The 24,069-nt window shown below is 49.1% G+C and overlaps 1 protein-coding gene across 2 annotated transcripts in view; it reads left to right on the top strand.

Annotated features, from left to right (window-relative positions):
* Positions 1-8,272, top strand: part of ZNF652 (zinc finger protein 652) — a 56,667-nt gene extending 48,395 nt beyond the window's left edge. For both annotated transcript variants that reach the window (XM_047845671.1, XM_047845672.1), the window contains one exon: positions 4,692-8,272. In XM_047845671.1, coding sequence (XP_047701627.1) covers positions 4,692-5,203 — 512 coding nt within the window. In that variant the 3' untranslated portion in view covers positions 5,204-8,272. The remainder of the gene's footprint in view (positions 1-4,691) is intronic.
* Positions 8,273-24,069: the final 15,797 nt, after the last annotated feature.

Raw genomic sequence — 24,069 nt, 5'->3', positions numbered from 1 at the left:
GTCTTGATCTCAAGGTCCTGAGTTCAAGCCCCACGTTGGGCTCTGTGCTGGGCATGAAGCCTACTTAAAAAGAAATAAAAATTAAAAAAAAAAAAAAAGAACCTACCAAATTGGGCTCCTGTAGTGAACAGGACTGAAACATCCCTGGGTTCACAGGGCTTGCAGTGAGTCTAGGGGGCAGACACACGAGGCACCACACTGGTTCGCTGATGACAGCACAGCAAGCACGCGGAACTAAATGAGGTTGGCTAGAGTTTGGGGGACAGGCACGGCCTGGTGTGGGGTGTGATGAGACGTGTTACTGGAGAGCAGGTGCCAGGTCTCACTCACACACACACACACACACACCACACACCACACACCACACACACAAACACACACCCATAAGACGTGTAAAAACGTTTGGACTTTATTCTAACGACAGTGGGAAGTTCTTGAATGGCTTTGAGCAGATTGTGACACAGCTCTTGAAAGTTCTCTCTGGCCGCCTGTGGAGATTGGGCTGGAGGGCGGGGAGCGAGAAAGGGGATGGCGAAACCAGTCAGGTGGCTATTGCAGATAATCTAGGGGAATGAGGGTGAGGATATGGACGGTGGTAATGGCAGTGGGTGAAATGAAAGTGATGCACCAGGGAGGTGAACTTGGTGACTGATTGGATAAAGGTGGTGTGCGAGGGAAGAATCAAGGGGTAGTCCCAGGTTTGGGTCTTCAATGCCATTTGTCAAGATAGAGAACAGTGGATGGAGGGGCACGTTTGCTAGGCAAGATAATGAATTTAATTTTGCACTTGTTAGGTTGTTGTTGTTGTTTTTAGCCTTTATTTTTGAGAGAGACGGAGGGCATGAGCGAGGGAGGAACAGAGGGAGAAATAGAACTTGAAGCAGGCTCCAGGCTCTGAGCTGGCAGCCCAGAGCCCAACATGGGGCTCGAACCCACGAGTCGTGAGATTATGACCCGAGCCGAAGTCAGACGCTTAACCGACTGAGCCACCTAGGCACCCCTTGCACCTGTTAGTTGTGAGACCTCCGTGGGACATGCAAGTGGAAATACCCAGTAGGCAGTCTGTAAAAAAAAATGGGTTTAAAGCTGAAGAGAGAGATTTTAGGCCACACACATCGATCTGCGGGTTTCTGCTGCTGCTCAAGGGTATTCATACTAAGCAGACTGGAAACCAAGATCGTTTATCCCTTTGAACAGTGCAAAAGGCAACCGGCTAGCCAGCCCAATTCTTGTTCTTTCCTATCTTCCATGTAGATTCTCTGCCTTCATTTCTAACGCTCTTCCTTCACACCCATTACAACACTGCTTCCTCCAGTCGGCTTAGCTTTCTATGTAATAGGCCTTCTCTCTAGACGTGTTTGTGTTGAGATACTTTTCTGGTTGCCGTGATGGACTTCGCTTTAGCGTGTCTTCCGGTCACCCATCTACCAGCTCTTCTGCAAAGTGGGACGTTGTGCAGGTGGCCGCGTGCACATAGTACATTTTGAGTCTCCCTTATTTCAGCCTCATTTTCATCTTACCCCGAGGTCTTCAGGAGACCTTCCCATCACTCATTAGCACCGTTAGTTGGGGCCAGATGAGTAATGAGAGTTAGAGGCAAGTGGGATTGTAGACTCACGTCTGGAACCACAAATGTGGAAAATGTGGTAGGACTTCAAGAAATGAATAGAAGATTACTAAGCAATGAAAAGGACCCATTGAAATGTGATCCCATGGATTTGTGGGAGGCGGGTCCTAAGAGTTGTGGGCCCTTTCTATGGCAAATCATTACAGCCTAGAAGACTACACAGGAGAGATGGCTAGAGAGGTCCAGGATTCGATCCGGAATGGAGCACACAACAGAAAGTAAGCCTACAGTGAGGATATGCTGTTTGTGGCGCAGGGTCTAGTGTGCCTAAAATGTGGTCCGTGAGTCAGGTGGACAGCGTTTGCTCAGAGTAGACTAATAATTCAAAGAGTAAGTCCTTTGGCTTTGTTTCCAACCGGCTTTTGGGAGCGAGGACCAGTTCTGGAGAGTCCAGGAGGGAGGGGCCCAGGGGGGTTGAAAGGTTATCAAACAGGTGTGCTTTTAAAACACTATATGATGTAAGTAAGTGGTGTTTATTTAAGAGAAACAGAATGTACGCATAAGCATAAAAAACAAAACATCACTCATCAGCCCATCGCCTCCGGGTAGTCACTGACATTTGTTGTGGTTCTTTCCAAATTTTTTCTACAGGTGTTTTTCACCAAAAGAGGGTAATACCGTGTGTGCATTTGCATTTAAGTTGATTGTCTTACTTAATAGAGTATGGATTCTCACGTTAGGAATTTGAATTCTACAGCTTTGTAGTATTTGTTAACGGTGCTGTCCATTCAGATGGGTGCGCCATATTGATTTAATGAACCCCACTTAACAGAGAATTTGAAGTTTTTAAGGTAGTTGGAGGAAATGGGTTAAAATGAAAGAAAACAAGTTGGGCCCAGAACTTACCCAGAAAGTTGAATGTGGATCACAGAGAAGAGCCTAGCAGTGGCAGCAATTGAATAACGAAAAGCTGAAAGATAAGAGGAATATGATGTCAGAAACGAATACTGGGGATTATAGACAAAACTGATCCCTCCTGACTGCACAGCCCGGTCTGTTGAGGAAGCAAGGAGAATTCTGGCTTTCACAGAAGGAGGGTAATGGGAGATGTCAGTTTTCAAAGGCAAAGATAAGAAATAAGGACTACAGGGGCGCCTGGGTGGCTCAGTCGGTTGAGTGTCCGACTTCGGCTCAGGTCGTGATCTCACAGGTGGTGAGTTCGAGCCCCGCGTCGGGCTCTGTGCTGACAGCTCGGAGCCTGGAGCCTGCTTCGAGTTCTGTGTCTCCCTCTCTCTCTGCCCCAACCCCACTCATGCTCTGTCTCTCTCAAAAATAAATAAACATTAAAAAAAAAAAACCACATTTTTTAAAAAAAGGAAATAAGGACTCCGATACGGGTACAGAGGTGTTCCCTCCTTGTGTACGGAGGGGTCCCAAAGCGGAGAATGGTAGGAAAATAACATTCCTCCGTGTGTGCAGGGATGCACAAAGCTCCGCCATATGAAGGGCTGTGTTTTATGTGTCGAAAGCACACTCTGGAACCAGACTGCAGGGTTTTAAATCCTGGCTCTCCTCCAGCTGTAGAACCCTGGGCAGCTTTCTTAATTTCCTTATCAGTAAAACAGGGATGATAACACAGCTGCCTCCTACCCAGGTCTGTCCCTGGGAGGATCACCAAAGTTCACAGACGCGAAGTGATGGGAACGGTATCAGGCACACAGGAAGGGTCCGTACAGCACAGCTATTGTTTATGCCGAGTAGGGCGAGGACGCTGTTGGAAACGAAAGGGAGCCCACCTGAGCTGAGAACAGACTCTTGTAGCAGGAGTTACAGTAAAGGCACAAGCTCTGTACTCTGAGAATTGGTGAAGGAATTAATAAGTACGAGCATATGTCCGCTGAAGGGCACGTACACAGGTACTCAGCACGGCGTCCGCATGAAGGGCTTAATGCATGTATGCGTTCAAAAACTGTTCTGTTTCCCCCTATGGCTTGGGTAGAAAGGTAGGCTGGCAGCATGGAACTGTGTCGTCATCCAGAGGAAGTTAGGAACCCTAAAAATCAAGCCCTTATCTCTCCCCTAAGTGCCTTGACGGGGCATTTTGTTTCCTTTTTTAAAAATGTTTATTTATTTTCGAGAGAGAGACAGAGTGTGAGAGGTGGAGGGGCAGAGAGAGAAGGAGTCACAGAATCCGAAGCAGGCTCCAGGCTCTGAGCTGTCAGCGCAGAGCCCGACGCGGGGCTCGAACCCACGGACTGTGAGATCATGACCCGAGCTGAAGTCGGACGCTCAACCGACTGAGCCACCCAGGTGCCCCAATTTTGTTTCCTTTTTGACTCATCGGCCCTATGCTTCTCATCCAGGGCCAGGACCCCCTCTCAGCACCCCCACACCCCCACACACACACGCATGGACGTTTGGAAATGATGTAGGGACAGTTTTCATAGAATCTCTTGGGAGCATTTAGTGGGCTGGCACCGGGAACGCCGTGGGCTCTTCGGGTGGGCCAGGCGGTCCCACGTGATGAAGAAGTTGTCTGCAAAAATGCCAGGAGCTCTCCCCCGGGAGCCACGGCAGCGGGGGTTCCCCGGGGTGGGGCGAGCCACCCAGTATTTTCCAAGTCCAATACCAAAAAGTAAGCCACATGCTAAGGATCCCGCGCGAGTAGACACGAAGCGACTTATGCGCTCCCCAGGATGTTTTCAGCAGCCTTTCTTCTGGTTGCAATTCAGAAATTGCTAACAGATTAACTTGCCTAAATGTTAGAGGCAGAGACGCGTCCGCGGCCTTAGCTGCTTTGAGCACAGGAAAACGATTTAAACGGTTCTTCGCGTCGGATGTGAAGGATCACTACCGTAGATTTTTTTTGGGGGGGGGGGGGTTGATGTTGTTTTTGTTTTTTTAACCAAGCCCAGATGGTAGGTTGCATGCAAATTTTCCTCCTATCCGCTCTTACTTGTGAAGCCCCAACGTGGGGAGACTCTCTTAACGCCTCTTAGGCTATAATAACATGCCGTACAGGAGCGACGTGGTGGTGATCTCCTTGTTGAGTGCGAGGGCTAGCGTGAGCACGTAATTACCGCCTAGTATGTTAATCGTTTTCTTGTGTCTGTGTTCATCTCAGGAGAGAAACCCTTTATCTGTGAAATCTGTGGCAAAAGCTTCACCAGCCGCCCCAACATGAAGAGGCACCGCAGAACGCACACAGGCGAGAAGCCCTATCCGTGTGATGTGTGTGGCCAGCGGTTTCGCTTCTCCAACATGCTTAAGGCCCACAAGGAGAAGTGCTTTCGGGTGACCAGCCCCGTGAACGTGCCGCCTGCTGTCCAGATCCCACTCACGACCTCCCCGGCCACCCCAGTTCCTTGCGTGGCGAACACACCCACAACGCCCACGCCCCCGATCAGTATGAGCCCCGCGAGCACTCTCCCCCCGCGGCCCATCCCGCACCCTTTCTCACACCTCCACATCCACCCACACCCTCACCACCCGCACCACCTTCCTATCCCTCCGGTCCCGCACCTCCCGCCGCCCCCAGCTCTCTTTAAGAGCGAGCCTTTAAATCACCGAGGCCAGGGTGAGGACAACTTTCTGCGGCACCTGGCAGAAAAGAACAGTTCAGCACAGCATCACTAACATCCATCTCCTTAAGTGTGTTCTCCACGAGCTGTGTGCCCGTGTGTGAGTTTGCAGAAAGGGAGCTGGTGGGCATTTCTGTAGCTGCCAGACTCTCCTCAGCCTCCACCAAGAGCTGTGTCATTGTCTTGGGGGATCGACACATCCAAGGGAATGAACGAGAAGACCGCCTTGCGCTCCCGGAGGGAACTGTCATCTAAACCAGGGGAACCACCGAACTAAAGCCCAATTCGCTTGCATTTTCTGGTGGACTTTTATAAATTTCGAATACTCAGACTTGTGGAATTTTATAATTTCATATCAGCTGATGAGGTATGCTTTTGCTTTTCTATCCCGGGCTTCTCCTCAAAGAGGGGACAGGCCCGGCTTCCTTTGTACTAATCGGGAAGGCTGTGAGATTAATCCAGAGCATTCATTGTATCACTGTGTATCGTAACCAGTTCTTTTCAGCTTTTGGCGCTGGCCTCCGAATCGAGCCGGCCGTGTTTCACAGTATATCAAGCATTATAGAGAAAGACAGAAATGTTCTTCTTTGTGTAGCTCTCCTAACGCACTCTATTTTACTACAGAAATTATTTTAGAGTTTTTGTATAGACTTCTTTAGTAGTCTGTTTCTAAAATGAAACGTATTTCAACAAGCGGTGTAATTTTTTCAGTGTAGCTGGGCCTGTGTTGTAAAATAGAAAAAAAATTTTTATAATCATCAAAATGTGATTCTTAAAGACGCATATAACTTCTATAGTTCAAAGTTATTCTTACGTCCGTACAACTCAAAGGTGCTTCAGAGACTAGATGCATCCGGGAGGGTCTCCAGACACCAGGTCACTGCAGAATGAGGTCTTGCTTTCAGAACTTGGCGTAAGCCCTTGGCAGTTCTTAAATCTCTGCTTCACACTCAAGCATCCGTCTGTCGGGCTCGTTGACACGCTCCTGTCCTCCGTGTTTCGTTTCGTTTGGTTACCGCGTGAAGCGGGAGGATTCCATTTGGTCCCTGCGCTAAGTGGGGTGATTTGCAGGGAGCTGGACCCTTTCCAGGGACGTCCCCTCACGCTTGCATGTTCGAAAAATCGGAGTCAAGCTGTTCACCGTCAGGAGGAGGAAGTGATGGAGAATCATTCTCCCTCACGTCTGCGTCTCACTTTCCCCCGGGCTTGTTTGTGTCCAGCCGATGGCACAACCAAATGGAAGTCTCACGAGACGCTGCTCGTTTCGAGGCTGCTGTATTTTCCTAGAATTGTTAGGAAAATACGAAATAGTACACTAAAATCACAAGCATGAATGATGTTGCTGACAGTAGCTGAGAAGTTTGGATGAGGACAGATTTGACTGTGAGTTTTTAAAATGTCCGTTCAGCTGTGGATCCAGCCACAACTTTGAGCTGTTCTAACACAGTTTAAATGGTAGCGAGGGAAAGAAAACTGCCTATGTTTTGCTGCCCTGTTCTCCGCAGATAATTACGCGACAGACAGCGGTGTTCCCAGGTGGTGAGGGGAACATCTCTAACCACCTTTTAGATGGGTTACTTTTTCAAGTTTGGGAAGTTTCGAAAGAGCACGATCATTCAGGAGCTTATATAGGAAAGTCTGAATAGAAGGGCTAACACACTGCTCATATTTAACTGATCAAATTTCTCCAGACTCTGTACAGCTAAAACTTTTATATATATATATATATATATATATATATATATATATATATATATATATATCTCAGAGAACTGAGTTCCAAAGCTAGGTCTGCTTTCTTTCTCTCTCTCCCTCTATTTTTTAATCTTGACATTTCTTCAGTTCCTCCCCCACCCCCCCACCCCCCCCACTGCCTCAGGCTCTTAGATCATTGCCTAAATAAGAACCCTGGCTTTTATTTATTTTTTAACTTTTAATATTAAATGTGCAGATATACTTCAAGCACTTTTCTGGCTGATTAGCTCTGTGGTAGGAAAATTTGGAACTCTTGATGGAGGTCAAGTCCCTCTTTTTAAAATACCACATTCTCTGTTAGCTTTTTTGGTTTAAAATTTCCTCCTTTTTTTCCTTCTGATTATTGCGTTTTGCCTTCTGTAATGAGCATAGGAAGATTTTGGAACGGGGCAGAAAAGTATCTCAAGACCTACTTTTCTTCCTGTTTTTGGATGTAATTTCTAAAGAATGTTATTTTAAGTATTGGCGTGCATTTTTCAGACACCCAGGTACCCAGACCAATAAGGAAAATTAATTTCTTGTTTGTGATTGTCATTTCTTTCGTGGCTGCGTCCCCTTACTTACTCCACAGTCTCCTTTACCTCCCATGACAAGTTTCTGGGTGGATCTACACCTTTATGTAGACATACCATTATTTAATGGCCAAGCCTATGATATTAAGATGGTTTTTTAAAAGATGTAAATCGCAGCTTAATTGGTTCTGGTACCTTATTTTATTCTAAACAAATTTACGGTATTCGGTAGCAATTCTGAATTCTAGACTTGAGACCATTAAATCAACCATTTTATGAAGTGTACTATAATGATACACTGGAAAATTCAGGTCGTCATATTTGATTTTTCATTCAAGTGAATATAGCCATAAGAAAATACCTACTTACATAGGAAAACCAGTATGAAGCAAATAATCACCACCACCCTTAACAGAAGCAAAAAAGGATTTGTTTTTGTTTTGTCTTTTGAATCAGCATTGTCACACGACACCGTTCATAGTGAAATGTACTGTGGAACAATCTGGAAACTTCTAACTGTTTTTCCCCCTAGATGGGTATACCTTCCTTGACTCGGGGTTTGTAGTCTTCAGGAAAACTGCTCAGCACGTAACGATTCCTTATCAGTGTCATGTTACACATAAACAATGAGATGCATTAAATAATATTCACGACGTTAATGCTTCTGAATACGAGAACTGCAGGATTAAGCCTTAATCATATATGTGCGTCAGGTTTAACATGCTTCAGACTCCAACTCAGGGTTGGAAATTTGATTGGGGTCCTTCACTAAGGGAAAAGTTGCATCCTGTGTGTTCCCTCCAGCCTACAGTACAGCACCCCGTGACTTCTTCAGAACTTCATGCCCGTTTGCTATCTGTTTACGAAGAAAAGAACCACGGAGGAGTTTGAGTCCTTAGCCCTCATCTGTCCTTAGTCTGCTAAGACAACAAAGGCCACCTTTCAGCGTCCTAGCGATACCCAATTGAGGCTGTTTCCCATTACTTAATTTCACTGTCTTCAAAGGCTTGTTTCTTTCTTTGGTAGGGTTAAAGGCTTACTTGAGGAAACTTCCCAAGGACTTTCTTGAGTTGACATTGCCTCCCCCCCCCCCCATTCTTATCTCATAGATTTATCATTCAGATATAAACTCTTCCTTAGCCTTAATGAAAGGCTGCTTGCTGCTTTCTCAAATGGAGTCAGGGAGACTCAGACTGAGTTAGACGTTTTAATTTGAGTGAAGAAAACAAGGGGAGCAGTTGAAAGGCACGTGGCTTCATTTCCACATCTATTTGTGATTTGATTCTTATTTGTAGCGAGCAGGGAGTCTCCACCTAAGACATTACTGTAGTTCAAAGAAATCTTCGCAAATCAGCCACGTGTCTTTTCACGGTCTATCACTTACATTCATTGTTCTAAATCAATGGCGGAGGACGGCATTACCATGGTTGTCTTTCTAAAAACTACATTTGCTGAGGGGCCCCTGGGTGGCTCAGTCGGTTGAGTGACCGACTTCGGCTCAGGTCATGATCTCACGGTTTGTGAGTTCGAGCCTTGCATCGGGCTCTGTGCTGACGGCTCGGAGCCTGGAGCCTGCTTCCGATTCTGTGTCTCCCTCTCTCTCTGCCCCTTCCCCACTCATGCTCTGTCTCTCTCTGTCTCAGAAATAAGTAAACATTAAAAAAAGATTTTTTTTAATAAAAATAAAAAAAACTACATTTGCTGGAAGCACCTTTTCATTGTGGCCAGAATGCTCCCTGTACCTCGACTGCCCCTAGTGTACTGACCGAAGGCGAAACACGCTAAAGAGATGCTTGTCAACTTCGAATTTTCTACTTCTCGAAATTTTTTTCAGTCCTTACGTTTGTTACGTGGATATGTGCGTTTCGTTTAATTTTTTATCTCCCTGGAAGTTTGAAATTTTGAGAAGGTTGAGCAGAAATAAAAATCTGTTGCCGATGATATTTATTTACCCTACCTTGCGGATTTCAGCCAGTGAAGCAGAATGGTGGGTCGGATTTTATTGTACCAAAAAAAAAAAAAAAAAAAAAAAAAAAAAGGATAAAAAGTTAGAGAAACTTCTGTGTGAGCTACTGCCTAGAAGAGACAATTCGTACTACATCGCCGATCCACACGATGCACATTTCCATGCTGTTCTAGACTGTGGGAAGTACTTAGTGGAAAAGGGGATACGTTCCATGTAAGAAGTGTATCAGCTGTTCTACCACGACAAAACCCAGCCCGCTTGGAATTCCTCAGACTATACGATTGAACAAGTAAATACCGGGTTTTAATCGCCCGTTGCCTAAGTCCGGATAGGAAATTCCCCCCAAAAGATCATTTTTTTTCAGGAATGAAAGGTCATTAGCCACTGGAGTTAGTGGCATTCTTATGCAATAGGAACATTACCACCCTGCTTCGGTCATCTGTAGCATTTGTACTTAAATGATGATGGCCTTCCAGCCCTGGACGCTACCTCGATAAAGCAAACCAGAGATCCTCTCTCCACTTTCTATGGAAGCCATAAAAGTTGCCATCAGTATGTCCCCTTTCATAACGCTGTACTTTTATACTCTCCCGACTTTTTATAGACTTTGTGACCGGACCTTTTTGTCCTAGAGGATCGGTTTTGCAAGACGCAAAGGAAAAGCAGACTCCTCGGTCGTCCCAGCTTTGAAGCCTTAGCTTCAGGAAATTCGCCTAAAGCACCAGATCGCGTACCACTTACCGAATTCTTGATCTCGGTCAAAACTGTTCGGCCGAGAGGCAGCTCCAGGAAACAGACTTCTCTCTCTGACTCCCTGTGTCGAAGCTATCTTGTTGTAAGAAACTACTTAACAAAGTGGATCTCTACTACCTTGTTATTCTGTGGGTCACTCGATGGAATGTGTATTGTCACAGTGTTCCTGCGGTGGTTTTTATTTCCTTGTGACAGATCCGTGAGTGCACACCTCTCCCGAATCCCCCATTGTCTCTCTGAAGCTTCTTCACGCTCTCTCACTCCGTTCCCGAGTGCCTTCAAAAAAGCCAGCATCCTGGAACATTCTTCTCCTGGTCCGAATCCTACCTCTGAATATCTCCTTCTGCTGAGTGTTGGAAGCCACCCTTTGCCCTAGTTGGTCTGGCCCTGCAAACTAGCTGAAACCTTGGATGTGAACTTTGAACCTCTCCCTGTTCTGTTTCCCTAGGTCGCTTTTAGATCCCACTTCACGCTTTCGCTTCTGTCTTGCGTCTTGACGCATTAACATCTCTAATGATGGAAGATTTTACCCTTACCCCTCATTGGCTTTTCCTCTCGCCGGAAACTAGGTGTTCCTTTAGAAGTAAAGGTCACCGAGCACCTCTTTTGAACAGCTCCTTCTCATCATGGTCTTGCCAAACGGCACCCTCCCCCCCCCCCCGCCTTTCTGATTAAGGTACCCCGAGTGCTGCTGTTGCTGCGTCCTGCTCCTGCGTTGCCCTCTCTCTCTTCCAGGAACATTCCGGAAGATCATACCCATCATTTTAGTGTAGTCAAATTACTTCAAACTTGCTCTCTGGGTTTATCAGCAGCCCTTCATTGATGCCTATCTCATCCGCCTGTCCCTCAGAAACGTCCAGTTCCTTTCTCTTCCGCTGGCTCTCGTCTAATTAACTCTTAAAGTATGACTGATGCATAACATATGAAGGATGGAATAATAAGGGGGCTGCAGTACGTTCTCCGTGTGATCCGAGCACCTTATCGCTAAACCATTGTTAACAACGGGCCGATCTTTCCCAGCCAAAGCTGACGTGCGCGGTGTTGTGCGGGTCCCTTGCTCCCTGTTCGGTTCTCCTCCCACACCGAAAACAACTAGAACTCTTTACGACGAGGAAACTCGGTTGCGTTTTCCTTTCTCTTTTTGTAAGGGAACGAAATCTGCTAAGTGGAGTATTTTGGTCTTAGTCAAAATTTTTTCCTTTCCGACCTAGGTTGCCATGTCCCTTTCCTTAAAGCTGATCATACTAATAACTCAGGTTTTCAAGACTAAGAGCCACACCAAGTGGGAGTCTGTGAAGGCAGCTGTTAATGAACTCCTCGCCCTTTTTTGTCTGGCGACCGTATGTCGTTGGTGAGACGGTGCAAACTTGTGAGGATTGGTTACATTCGAAAATGAAGGAATTCAAGACCTCTGAAGGCCTCCCAGGCCGTTTGGAATTGGAAGGCCAGCTCACAGAATGCAAAAAGTAGATGTATATGGAATTAAGTATCAAGAGTTTCCTCGTTTCAAGGGCTTTTCGCTTAACGTTTTCCTCGATGGTCCCCACGATTGACCTAGAAGTTGGCCTCTTGTATTGTAACCGGCTCCCTAAAGTAACCACTTCGACATGCGTGGCTTCCCTTGGGAGTCACAGGCCACACATACCCCAGGTTGGGGAGAGCCACGGCGGGTTCCCACGCGGAGCAGCCACATCCCTGAGACGGACCGCCGGCTCGGTCATGTCTTCAGTGATGGGAGACGTTTGGCGCAAGTTAGCGAAGGGCCCTTGTCCCTGAGAAGCGTCCCCTCCACCTTCTGGTCGCAGGTTCCTTTCACGCTATTTGAGCTTCTCTGGTGAGATCAGGGATGTTACAAGTTACTTGAAAGCACCCTGGGGTACAAGTGGAAAGTGGGGACGTGGCAAGAAGGGGCAGGGGTGGTGAATTTCGCTTCACGTGAGAAGGAAATGGAGTACTTGCATTTGCTGGTTTTGACCAGCCAGGGAGCCTCTCTCTGACGGGGATGTGCCAAAGAATCAGGTGGTTTCTGAATATCCAGCTCCGCTGAACGAACGCAGCTTCCTCCCTGCCTGTCTTTTCCAGGTGAAAAGGGACCGTGTGCTCAGAAAGGCAGACAGAGACGTCACATCACAGCCTGCGTAGGACTCGAGGCTGTGTGTAATTGCATTTGAAAGTCGGTGGGAAATAGCTGATCCTTTCAGAGTCTCTTAACAGTCTTAGAAATAGCCTTTCTGTCCTTGGTTAGCCAACTCACTAGGTCTTTCCAAAAGTGGGAAAGAAAGAGACTGTGTAGCATTATTTTGGTGTTTCCTTCTAATGTTGTATCCCAAAGGATAGGTCTGCAGCCTCTGAAAATCCGACGGATTCTTCTCAATCTTCCATAAGTTCAAATATGCATTGTATTCATGTCTCGGCAAGGGCTGTGTGATTCTACCCCATGAGCAGTACCGGCTCTGTCCACAAGGGAGCAACAAAGTACTTCGGCGTCTTTATTCTCCACCTTCGGAAGAAAGAGCGTGCTTTTAAGTCTCTTGCAGACTGTCCTCTCTTGGCTCAGTGCTTATTTATAGATCTTTGTTTTTAAGACATTTTCCCTTATTACAAAGTCCAGTAGTTACTCAGCCTTCAGGATGCAAACAAAGATTGAAGAGTGGGGTCAGGCAGCTTAATTAGCCGCTTCAAACAATGGTGCCCGGAGATTGAAAGCCAGGACCATCCCATGGGGGCCCGGTTGTGCAGAGCAGGAAGGCAGCCCTCCTTACTTCTTCCTTACAAATGCCACCACCAGCACAGGGCGATCACATCTCTGAGAGGCACAAGAGCAGCGGGGTGGGGGTAGGGGGAGACTCTGGAGTACGAACGAGGAAATGCTTCTCTGCTGGGCTCCAGTGGATGTCTGTTACACCAGCGAGCAAGTCCTCGGCCTTGGACCCTACATCCTGACCCCTGGGAGGTCCCTCTCCAGGTTAGGATTCAGTCCGTGTTCCCTCTGTCAGTGACTTGTCCTAGGGCTGCTGACCCCCTTCCGCTCTCTGACCAGGAGTTTCGTACTCATGGCGGCATCTGCCCCACCGTGGGCCGGTCAGTGACAGCCCAGGGCAAAGCCCCGCACGGCACTGTTTACCCCGTAGAGCTGGGGGCGCCTGCGCCTAGAGCCGCCTTGCCTTCCCTTCTGACCAGATCTCTGCCTGGCTCCTGCCCCGAACCCCGGCCCAGGCTGACCCACTCCTACACTTGACAAAAAGCGAAACGAGCTGTGATTGATTGGTTTAGGTAACAGGTGGCCAGAAGTAACTTGCTGGGTTTTATTTTTGTTACCCCTCCCCCCCCCCGCCCCGCCCCGCCCCGCCAGTACTGAAATCACTTGCACTTTTCCTCATTTCTTAAAAGAAAATCCAGTTTGCTTGCCAGGAGTTGTTTAGCATTAGGTTTACAAAGTTGAATGTTGAACATTTGTCCAAAGGAGTTTGACAGAACAGAAGCTGCTTGGTCCCTGTTCCGCCCGCCAGCTCCCGAGGCTCAAGGCCACGCGGCTGGGGTACTTGTGTCAAGTTCAGAAGGGGGCAGTGGCCCTCTCCTACCTCTGCGAAGACGCAATTGAAGGTCAAGTTGGGACTCACGTAGGGCAGGTACCTCTCTTGCTGCAAAGAAGTTTAGAGAAGTCTTTCAGTCGGGGTGGTGACAGGTCGGTGGGACAGGATCCCTTCAGATGGGAAAGAGCCTGCAGAGAGGAGGGCTCTTGGCCCCGGGGTGCTGCAGCGAGGCGGAGCCCAACTCCCCCCTGAACCTCCAAGCTAGCCCAGCTTCCCTGAGTCGTCTCCTTTCCGGCATCCTGTCACATCCCTCAATGTACTGATCCCCCACCCCCCACCCCCCACCCCCCGCCTTGTGTGAACTCTACCAATATTATTTTTTTAGCAATTGAAATGCACTTTTTAATTTCCACTCAATCATGATTTTAAGTATAAAAAATTTATAGACTGTTAAAACTACTTTTTGTGTGTGTATTTTTAACCACTCGATGTAGCATTGTCTATTTTATTCTTTGCGAGACTCTGGTATAAGGTGTGCCACTTCATGATATTTCCGACATGCTGGGCCTTTGGATGTGTACGGTAACAAACTTAATGCTAATGTTCAAAGTAAAAAAAAAAAAAAAAAAAAAAAAAGTAGCCACATCCGTTGTGTGTCTTTCATTCCTTCCTCCTCCTCAGTCAACAACATCCTGAGGTCTCCTTGTCCAGTGAATTCTTTTTTTTTTTTTTTCTGTGAAATGAACAGCCCTGACCTGCTGTCATCAGTGGTCAGTCCCGCCCAGCTCACAAACTGTACAACCCCCCCCCCCCCCCCCCCCCCGCTGTATGAGGGATGATGCGTTTTCAAGGCCCATGGCCAGAGTTAAAGTGATTCATTCTCATCCTCGTCTGCCAGCCCCTCCCCCACCGCCCCGACTCCTTGCTGATCGGTTTCAGTAACACTTACTCTGTCCAGCTGAACAATAATCTGATCATATCCTCGAACGCAGTATTTGAGGAAAGAATCGTGGCCAAGATCTGAACCAGTCTGGGGAAAACCAAGCCCGGATGGAAACAGCTTACGAAGTAAGTACCTTCAGGGAAAAGCAAGGATTTAAAATATGGCGCTCGGGATGAGGGCCCTCTTCAGGCCCCTCCCATTCATTCATTCATTCATTCACCCATTTGTTTATTCCACAGATGTTTATTGAGTGCCTAGTCTGTGCTGGGCGCTAATGTAGCCACTGGGAATTCAAGCAGTGAGCAGGACAGGGTCCCTGCTCTCGTGGACCCTGTCCAAGTGGAGGACACTCAAGAGACCAGTGATTATCGAAGACCATGTCAGGCGGTGAGATGCTGGGTGAGGCTGGTCCTCAGGACTGTTTTCCACTGTCCACTGGAAGATCACCTGTTTTCTGTCACATTCTTTTCCAGCTCAGGGTCCACCCAGTTTGGTTCCTTTCAAGGACTGCAGCGAGGGAGCTAAGGAGGTAGAAAAGAAATCCCCTTGTTCTGGGGCGCCTGGGTGGCTCAGTCGGTTAAGCGTCCGACTTCAGCTCAGGTCATGATCTCACAGTTCGTGAGTTCAAGCCCCGCGTCGGGTTCTGTGCTGACAGCTCAGAGGCTGGAGCCTGCTTCGGATTCTGTGTCTCCCTCTCTCTCTGCTCCTCCCCTGCTCACACGCGCTCTCTCTCTCTCTCTCTCTCTCTCTCTCTCAAAAATAAGACTAGGGGGCACCTGGGTGGCGCAGTCGGTTAAGCGTCCGACTTCAGCCAGGTCACGATCTTGCGGTCTGTGAGTTCGAGCCCTGCGTCAGGCTCTGGGCTGATGGCTCAGAGCCTGGAGCCTGTTTCTGATTCTGTGTCTCCCTCTCTCTCTGCCCCTCCCCCGTTCATGCTCTGTCTCTCTCTGTCCCAAAAATAAACATTGAAAAAAAAATTAAAAAAAAAAAAAAGACTAAAAAAAAAAATTAAAAAAAAAATCTCCTTGTTCAAGTCCCCTCTATTTAATACTTCTCAGAATGGAACAAAACTGTCCAAATCATAGAATTACCATACTTGCTTTCTAGCATGTAACTCTGATGAGAGACTGAGGTTAACACACATTTTTTTCATGGATATAGAGTAGATACTCCCCTGCCTCAATATATACTAACTCAGCAGCTTTCACCCTTTGGGACCCTTAATAAAAAATGTATGTTCTCATTACCTAGCTAATCCAACAGAAGGAAATTAAAAATTCAAGAAAAATATCTTTGTATGTGCTGTACTTTGATGTTTTCTATTTTTTAAATGCCAGTCATAAACAGCTTAATTAATTTTAAGACCCATGAATAAGTCCTACCTGTAGTCCAAAGAATCTTGTTCTAAAGCAGCGTATATGTATATTCTTTTATTCCAACTACAGCCTGAATTCACTTTCATGTAGAATCAGGTTGTGGTAGCTGAAAGGTCCAGCATTTTAAGTCTAACGTGTTTCTATTTCTGACTAGGTCCCAACTCTGATGCTCCCTACACAGATCACCCGTTCCAGTGCCCTGCGGTGGAGATAGTTCACATCACAGGCACATTGCGGTCCTTTCTCATGGGGCCTGTAACCCACTGCGAGGACCAGGGCAACTAGAACTACAGATGACCCTCAAACAACATGGGGTTTATGGGTGCTGACCCCCTGTGCAGTCAAAAATCCAGGTGTAACTCTGGACTCCCCCCAAACTTAACTACTAACAGCCTTGTGTTTTACTGGAAGCCTTGCCAATAACAGAAACAGCCGATCAACACATATTTTGCATGTTCTGTGTATTTTGTACTGTATTCTTACAATCAAGTAAGCTAGAGGAAAAAATTCATTAGGAAAATCATAAGGAAGAGGAAAATACGTGGGCAGTCCTGTGCTGTTTCAAAAACACCCCCATTATGAGTGGACACCCGCAGTTCAAGCCCACATTCGAGGGTCAACTGTACCTCCCCGCAATTTAAACATAAACTCCCTTTCAAGACCTCCGTCGTCACTGGGAATAATAACGACCCCGGATGCGTCTCACGCCCGTGCGTCCCCCGACCTTCCTCCCAGTAAGCTCCCAGTAAGTGGCGTGGCCATTCCCACCACTCTCCAGTCTGGGCTTGTCACTGCTTGGACCAGTAGAATGGCAAAAAAGGTGTGCGAGTCCCGGAGCCTGTGCTTCGAGAAGTCTTGCGGCGTCTGCCTGTATTTTCTTGGAACCCGACCACCCCCATGAGGAAGCTTGGGTTGTACCACCCAGTGGTGGCTGTGTGGAGACAGAGGTCCCAGCCCGCCCTGCCAAGGCTCCAGACCCGCGGGCGGGGACATGGCAGACCCTTCGACTCAGCTGCCCTTCTAGTGAAAGTGAAATGCACGCCTAGGAGCAGGGTAACTGCCCAGCCAACCCAAAGCATCGCTAGAAGTGAACTACTGTTACAATCAGCCACTAAGATTTGGGGTGGTTGGTTACAGAGCAGTCGATAACCTGGAACAGCCCTCAGATTTAGGTCAAGCAGTTACTAAGAGCTTGTTGCTTTGCCTAGTCCCTTATGCAAGAAGCTTAACCTTTTTTGGCCATGGCTGAATAATGGTTTTAGCTCATTTGTTTTTCGATTCCTGCTGTCTCTATTTCCAGTCCATACTTAGCAGCTACGAACCGGGAAGGAAGGAGGGTTTCCTCATGTCCACAGCTGATTTCACCGACATTTCAGAATTCCCCTCCGGCCGGTCTTCTGGCCTGCTGCTGGTCTGTGTTCCCAGCCTCATTCCTGAACTCCCCGAGTGAGGGAACGCTCGGCTTTAGAGCCCTGACCGGTACATCTCAGCCTCGGTCCCTGCAACAACTTGGATCCTTCTGGAGATGCTACTGAGGGAGACCTTGTAGTAAAAGGGCCACACAGGCTTGTTCACGGGAGACCCTGGGCTCAATCTTTTCTCGCCCACGCAGTGATCCGTGTGGCCGTGAGCAAGTTATTTAACCACTCTGAGCCCGGTTCCACGTCTGCGAATGAGGACATTCGTAACATCTCCCTTAAGGTGATGGTGAGATTCAACAAAGCAGCAGGTAGAAGGCTCAGCTCAGTGCTTGGCAGGTGGCGTTTGGGACAGGCAGCTCCGAGGTGGCCCCAGTGACCCCCACCTCCAGGTATTCACGCCCAGTGTAGTCCTCTCCCCTTTGGTTGGGCTGGATTTGGTGACTGACTTCTACAGAGTAGAAGATGAGCACAGGGATATGAGGTCACTTCCAAGATTAGTTACAAAAAGACTGGGCGTGGCATCTCTCCAACCAGCTGCTACGTCGTCGTGAAAACACAGGCAGCCTATGGAGGACGTGGCCAGGAACGGGAAGCTTACTAGCAACCATGTGAGTGAACTTGGAAGTGGTCTTCTGGGGCCTGCCAACAGCCACACGAGTGAGCTTGGAAGTGGGCTCGCCAGCCACGGCAATCTCCAGGTGACCGTAGCCCAAGCCAGCAGCCTGATGACCTCATGACAGCCCCTGAGCCAGAGATCCTCATCTAAGCCGAGCTCAGTTTCGTGACCCACAGAGACTACGGGCTGACAAATTGCTGCTTTACGTTACGAAGTTTGGGAGTCGTTTATTATGCAGCAATAGACAATACAAAGCACACATATTAGCTATGAGGAGTTACAGAAGACAAGAACTGAAGTGGGTGCTGTGGTCTGCCACCCAGATGCTCCCCCCTTTCAGGGTTGAGGCTCGAGAGTGTTTGTGCCAACAGTTCTCATCTGAAGGTCTCCCCAGGAACTGTTCTCAACTGAAGAGAGCCACCTCCCCAAAAGTCATTCGTCCTCCCCTTCCCCAAGCACAGCCCACATCCAGGGACTGGTTGGTTCAGAGGTATGTTAAAGATCCAACCCGGGGCGCCTGGGTGGCTCAGTCGGTTAAGCATCTGACTCTTGATTTCATGGGTCATGACCTCATGATCTCGTGATCTCAGGTCATGGTCTCATGAGTTCGTGAGTTCCAGCCCCATGTCAGGCTCTGCACTGACAGTGTAGAGCCTGCTTGGGATTCTCCCTCTCTCTGCCCCTCCCCTGCTCGCCCTGTCTCTGTCTCTCTCGAAATAAACAACAAAAAATAAAATAAAACAGTGCCGCAATAAATATCTGTTCGTCATTTGTGCTTTTATAGGGGATGGTTTCAAGATCGGGGTGCCAGAGTCAAAGGGTAGGTCTCTCGAGTATAGCTACCACCGGTCCCCACGCAAGGCTCTCGGAATACCGTTCACGATGTTTCCTGGGCTGCACCCTGAAGCCTGGACTTGAAGACACTGCTGGTCAGGACTCGGAAGGAAGTGAGGGACACACGATTGGCACTGGAGGCAGGGCAGAAAAAAGTTCGGTATATGTCTCTGCAATGTTTTTGCTGAGACTTGAGAAAGATCCAGAGTCACAGGAGATCAAGGGTTGTACCAGCTGGCTAGGGTTTCCATCACAAAGTGTTGCAAACTGGATGGCTTATACGGTAAAAATGTACCATCTCGGCTACTAAACCGAGATCAAAGTGTCATTGGGTTGAAGCCAAGCATCTGTTCCGAGCCTCTCTTCTGGCTTCGGGTGGGTTGCCGGCAATCTTTGGCATTCCTTGGCTTGTAGAAGCATCACCCACCTCTGCGTCCCTCACACGGCGCTCCCCTGTGTGGGTCTGGGTCCAGCTTTCCCGCTTTTGTGAGGACACCTGGCATATTGGATTATGAGCCCACCCTACGCCAGGTTGACCTCATCTTAACTAATCACTTCTGCAGCAACCCTGTTTCCAAATAAAGTCACATTCTGGGGGGCCGGGAGGCAGGATTTCAACATGTGAATTTCAGGGGTGGGAGGACACAATTCAGTCTATATCAGGGGTATTCTTCATAGCCGCAGTCAAACCAGGGGAGCTCTAGGAAGCTTAGGTTGTGTACTGTTCCTTACCCATCCCGGCAGAAGGCAGATATAGAGAAGGGACTGTCCCCGAAAGACCCGTGGGAGAGCCTTTTGGCTAATGGAGTGGATCCCCGTGCATGCCGTGCAAAGCCCACAAGTTCTTGAAAAGTTTGTGTCTGGAGAAACCTCACGAGGATAGATTGAAAGAGACGGTAGAAAATGAAAGAAGCCTTTGGGTTCCCCAAGTGTTACTGACAGGAAGCAGGTTGATAGCACTTCTCAGCTGCAAACTTGTGCCATCTTTCACGAGAAAGGCAGAGTGACTCAGAGGGGACATCCGAGAGCCCAGAGGCAGAGTCTAGAGCCTTGGAAGGGTTAATCCCATGGCCTTGAAACCTGTAAGAGTTTGCTCCATTGGACCGGCGACATTTCCCCGTTTCGAACCAGAACATAACGGTCGTTTTTTGCCTGTCTCGCCACGTATGTTGGGAGCATTGGGGGCACGTAACCTAAATTCCTTAGGTTCACGGGTCCGTAGGCAGAGAGGAATGGCGCCCAGAAGCTGTCCTGAATGAGTTGTACTCGGGGAATCCATGTGTATTTCATTTCGATGATGCAAGTTTGGACTTTGGAGCCGATGATACTTAAATGGCATTTTGGACTTTGAACTGATGCTACGATAGGACGAGACTCTTGGAAACCTGGAAGGGGGTGAATGTATTTTGCCTTTGGGAGAGCTGTGAATCTGCAGACCGTGGGTAGGCAGAATTCTAAAACAGCCCCCTCCCCCCGATTCTCCACCCTGATCCCTGAAACCGTTAGTATGAGGAATTTCTGCTCCCATGATCATGTTATGTTCCCTGGCACAGTTGACCCTGAGAAGACCCCAGTCCATCCCTGTCCAGACTCCTAACCTACGGAAGCGAGTGTTAATAAATGGGTGGTGTTTTAAGCAGCTGCTTGTGGTGTCAGCAGTCAGGCACGAACTGCCTTGGCAACAACGTAAGGACCAACTCTCATCTCCTGCAGCCTGAAAGCAGAAAACCTGAAGATCAGGCCCAAGACTTAAGTATAAAAGCAGCAGAGCTCCAGGGCCACCTGGGTGGCTCAGTCGGTTAAGCGTCAGACTTTGGCTCGGGCCACGATCGCACAGTTTGCGAGTTCGAGCCCCGCGGTGGGCTCTGAGCTGACAGCTTGGGATTCTGTCTCGTTCTCCCTCTCTCTCTCTCTCAATCTCTCTCTGCTCCTCCCCGCCTGTCTTAAAATAAATAATAAATAAACTTTAAGAAAAGGGCTCCAGATAAAGTTGAATTCTTATCCACTGAGACCATCATCAGGGGCCTGGTTGGGAAGGGGTGGGACCCCTGAGCTTTGTAATGGAGACATGGGGGTCCTATAAGTTCCAGATCCCCTTTAACCCTCTGGGACTGCAGAAGTGCCCCCTGCCTCCCAGTAAGAGGCCAGTGCTCCCCTCTTGCTTAAAGAAGATGCGGAGGCCTCTGCCTCACCCCTCTCTGGGTCTACCCCACCCCTTCTCCTGGCCACCAGGCCGGTCACAGCCTAGCTAGGGAAGTGCCGGCCTTGCTAACGGAAGAAAAGGACGATGCCCGTTGTCACCTTGTGACCTCTTAGCTCCAAATCTGCAGTTCATTCCCCGCTCTGTAAAAATGGATCCGAACCCTTTACACACAGCTCACCTTTGCCAGTTGGCGCAAGGTCAGGCTTTGTCACTAGAGGGCCGTGGAGAAACTTTGCAGGGGAAGAGGGGTTCTCCTTCCCAGTTCTATGGTGGAACTTCTGGCAGGTTCCTGCAGCTTCTCCGGCTCTGGCTTCTGGGGCGTGGGCAGCTGGTCCTTTGTCTGGTCCTAGGACCCTGCCGTCAGCAGCCCCCGGAGGCCAGCAGCCTTCCCCAGCACTCCCCCCCCGAGGCACTTTTAGAGTGGACCACCTCCTGTGACATACCTCCTCATGCACAGATTTCCCAGGCACCCGAGAGGGGAGATTTTGGCGAGTTCCGCTGGACAAATTGCCAGTGAGACCCGTTGCCCAGCCCAACAACTTTCCTGCCATCCGATGAGCCATGACTGCGTCCTCTTAATGAGATCTAGGTCTCCGCCGCAGGGAAGCCTCTTGAGGGCCCTGTCTCGGCATTAGGGGTAGCGGCTGGTCCTTACATCTGCTAGTCCCATACACCTCCGAGTTCTCGTTGTGTTTTACCGGCCAACCCTTCGTTACTCCAGTTCCCTGTCATACGTCCTTATTTGCGTATTAAACGTGCCCTGTGCAAATCACTGTGTGGCTTCTGTCTCCTGATTGGACCCCGCCTGGTGTGGGCTCTGTATCCTGAAGTTGCATAGACACGGCCAACATGTACTGATAGGAGCCGGGACGGGGTGATGGGGCTTGGATCGAGGGATGTGGGGTCCCATGGGGTTGGAGGCGACTCCCGAACAGCGATGGGGATGACGGGATCCTTGCATAATAGAGGCCAGATGGTAGCAAACATCAGCAGCAAGTGAGTTCAATTATCATAGTGAGTGGCCGCGTCAGATTTGGGGCCGGAAGTGGGGGGAGTGATGGCAGAGCTGTGGAGGTGATTGATTAGCACAACATGCCAGGAGCGGTGATCTCCATCATAGCCTCGTTAAATTCCCCAGTCTGGCCCCTGCGAAAACCAGACAGAGCCTCGGAGACCCAACTGGACCACTATAAACTCAACAAGTCGTAGGTCCACTGAAAGTGCCATGCAGCTGTGGCATCCGGGCGGACACTGAATGACACGGCCACCGGTCTGGAGAATGCTTCCTTTTCCCTCCCTGCCAGGCGCATCAGGAAAAATCCACATCCGTTTAGATGGGTACAAGTATATACGTCGTGCTCTAATTCCCCCCACCCTCCTCCTGTGTCGCCTCCCCACCCCACCCTCCAAAGGGACGTTTGTGACATCCCGAAGAGTATCACCGTGCTCCACGACAATGGTGACATCCTGTTCGTCAGACGGCGTGGGTGACAAGTGGCAAGTATTTGGAGGCTTTGCTGAGACACATGTACTCAAGGGGGGGGGGGGGGAGGGGGGGGAAATAACCGTTGAGAAGATTCAAGCACCTGCCACGACCCACCGTAAAATGCGTAGAGGTCCCATGATCCCGGGCAGGTAAGGGCCAGACAACGATGACATTAGCAGCTTCGATGAAGAAACCGTGTGGAGGTCATGGCAGGCCGCGTCAGGAGAATGATGCAGACCGTGGCCCATGCTATCTGTGTAAGATCATCATAAACCACTTGCAAAACAGCTTCTGGAATGCTGGATCCTGGTAGGCACAGAACACCTGACCATGGCCATCAAGATTCACGCAGCCAGAACTTTCCCTCGTGAGCTCCGTGTGTCATGTCCCGTGGGCCTAAGCAGCACTCTGAGATGCAAAGAGTACACCCAGGAGTGCACTTGAGCAAAAACAAGGGGGCACAAGTAAGACATACGAGGAAGCTGTCCAAACTCGTGGCCCGGCCCCCTCCCCGTGCGGTCCACCACTCTTACCCTGGTGCCTCTCCTCTGGCTTGCGTGTATGGTGGCCCCAAGGGAGCAGGGGTGGGGGGCGCTGGTGGAGGGTCCTTTACGATCATCTGAAGGCAGAGGGGAAAAACGCAGAGCTTGGTTTGCAGATGGATCGTCTTGCTGGATGCCAGCTGGGAACAGACTTTGGCTGCACTACAGTCCTACTCTGGGGGAGGGGGTTCCCGAAAAACAGCCATGAGGGAAACCCCCAGTGGGCAGAGCTCTGGCAGTGTCCCTGGACATTCGCTACGTGTGGAAAGAAAAGTGGCCCAAGGTAAGAATATACCAGAGACATGGACCGCAGCGAATGGCTTGACTGGTTGGCCAGGGGGTTGAGAAATAAAGTTTGGAAGGTCAGGGACAAGGAGGCATGGTGAAGAGACACGGGGACGGGCCTGTGGGAATGGGCATAAGATGTGAGATGAATTACACATTAATGCCCCCCCCGAGGGCATCCGCCATGGAAGATGCCCTTAGGCAACGATGTAGACTGAATAACGGGGCCGCTTGACATTAACCAGCCTCTGCCATTGGTCAGCCCAGTGCTCGCTCAATGGATGCGCGAGTGGAGATCCATGGGAGTAACTCACGAAAGCTATTAACTGGGTCAAATAGCACGAGCATCCACTCACCAAGACTCATCTAGCGGCTACAAACCAGTCTGCCAGTAAGAGACCGGTGCCATGCCCCTAATACGGCACCACCTCAAAAAGATCAAGGTGATTAGATTGGATCCCTTCCACTCTGGACGAAGCAACAATTCATCCTGACTGGAATCAACACATATTCCGAGTTTGGGTTTGCCTTTCCTGCCACGGAGTCTGTGATGGTTACTCCTGTGTGCCAGCTCGGCTAGGCTATAGCACCCTTGTTCGGCCACATGCTAATCTAGGTGTCGCTGTGGTGTTATTTAGCATCTACAGTTAACTTTCACTAAAGGAGATTATCCTGGTTAATTTGGTGGGCCCCGTC

The sequence above is a fragment of the Prionailurus viverrinus genome, unplaced genomic scaffold (genome assembly GCF_022837055.1).
Source record: "Prionailurus viverrinus isolate Anna unplaced genomic scaffold, UM_Priviv_1.0 scaffold_35, whole genome shotgun sequence".
NCBI lineage: Eukaryota > Metazoa > Chordata > Mammalia > Carnivora > Felidae > Prionailurus > Prionailurus viverrinus.
The sequence above is the reverse complement of the archived record's forward strand: the minus strand, read 5'-3'. Positions and strand labels throughout refer to the sequence as shown.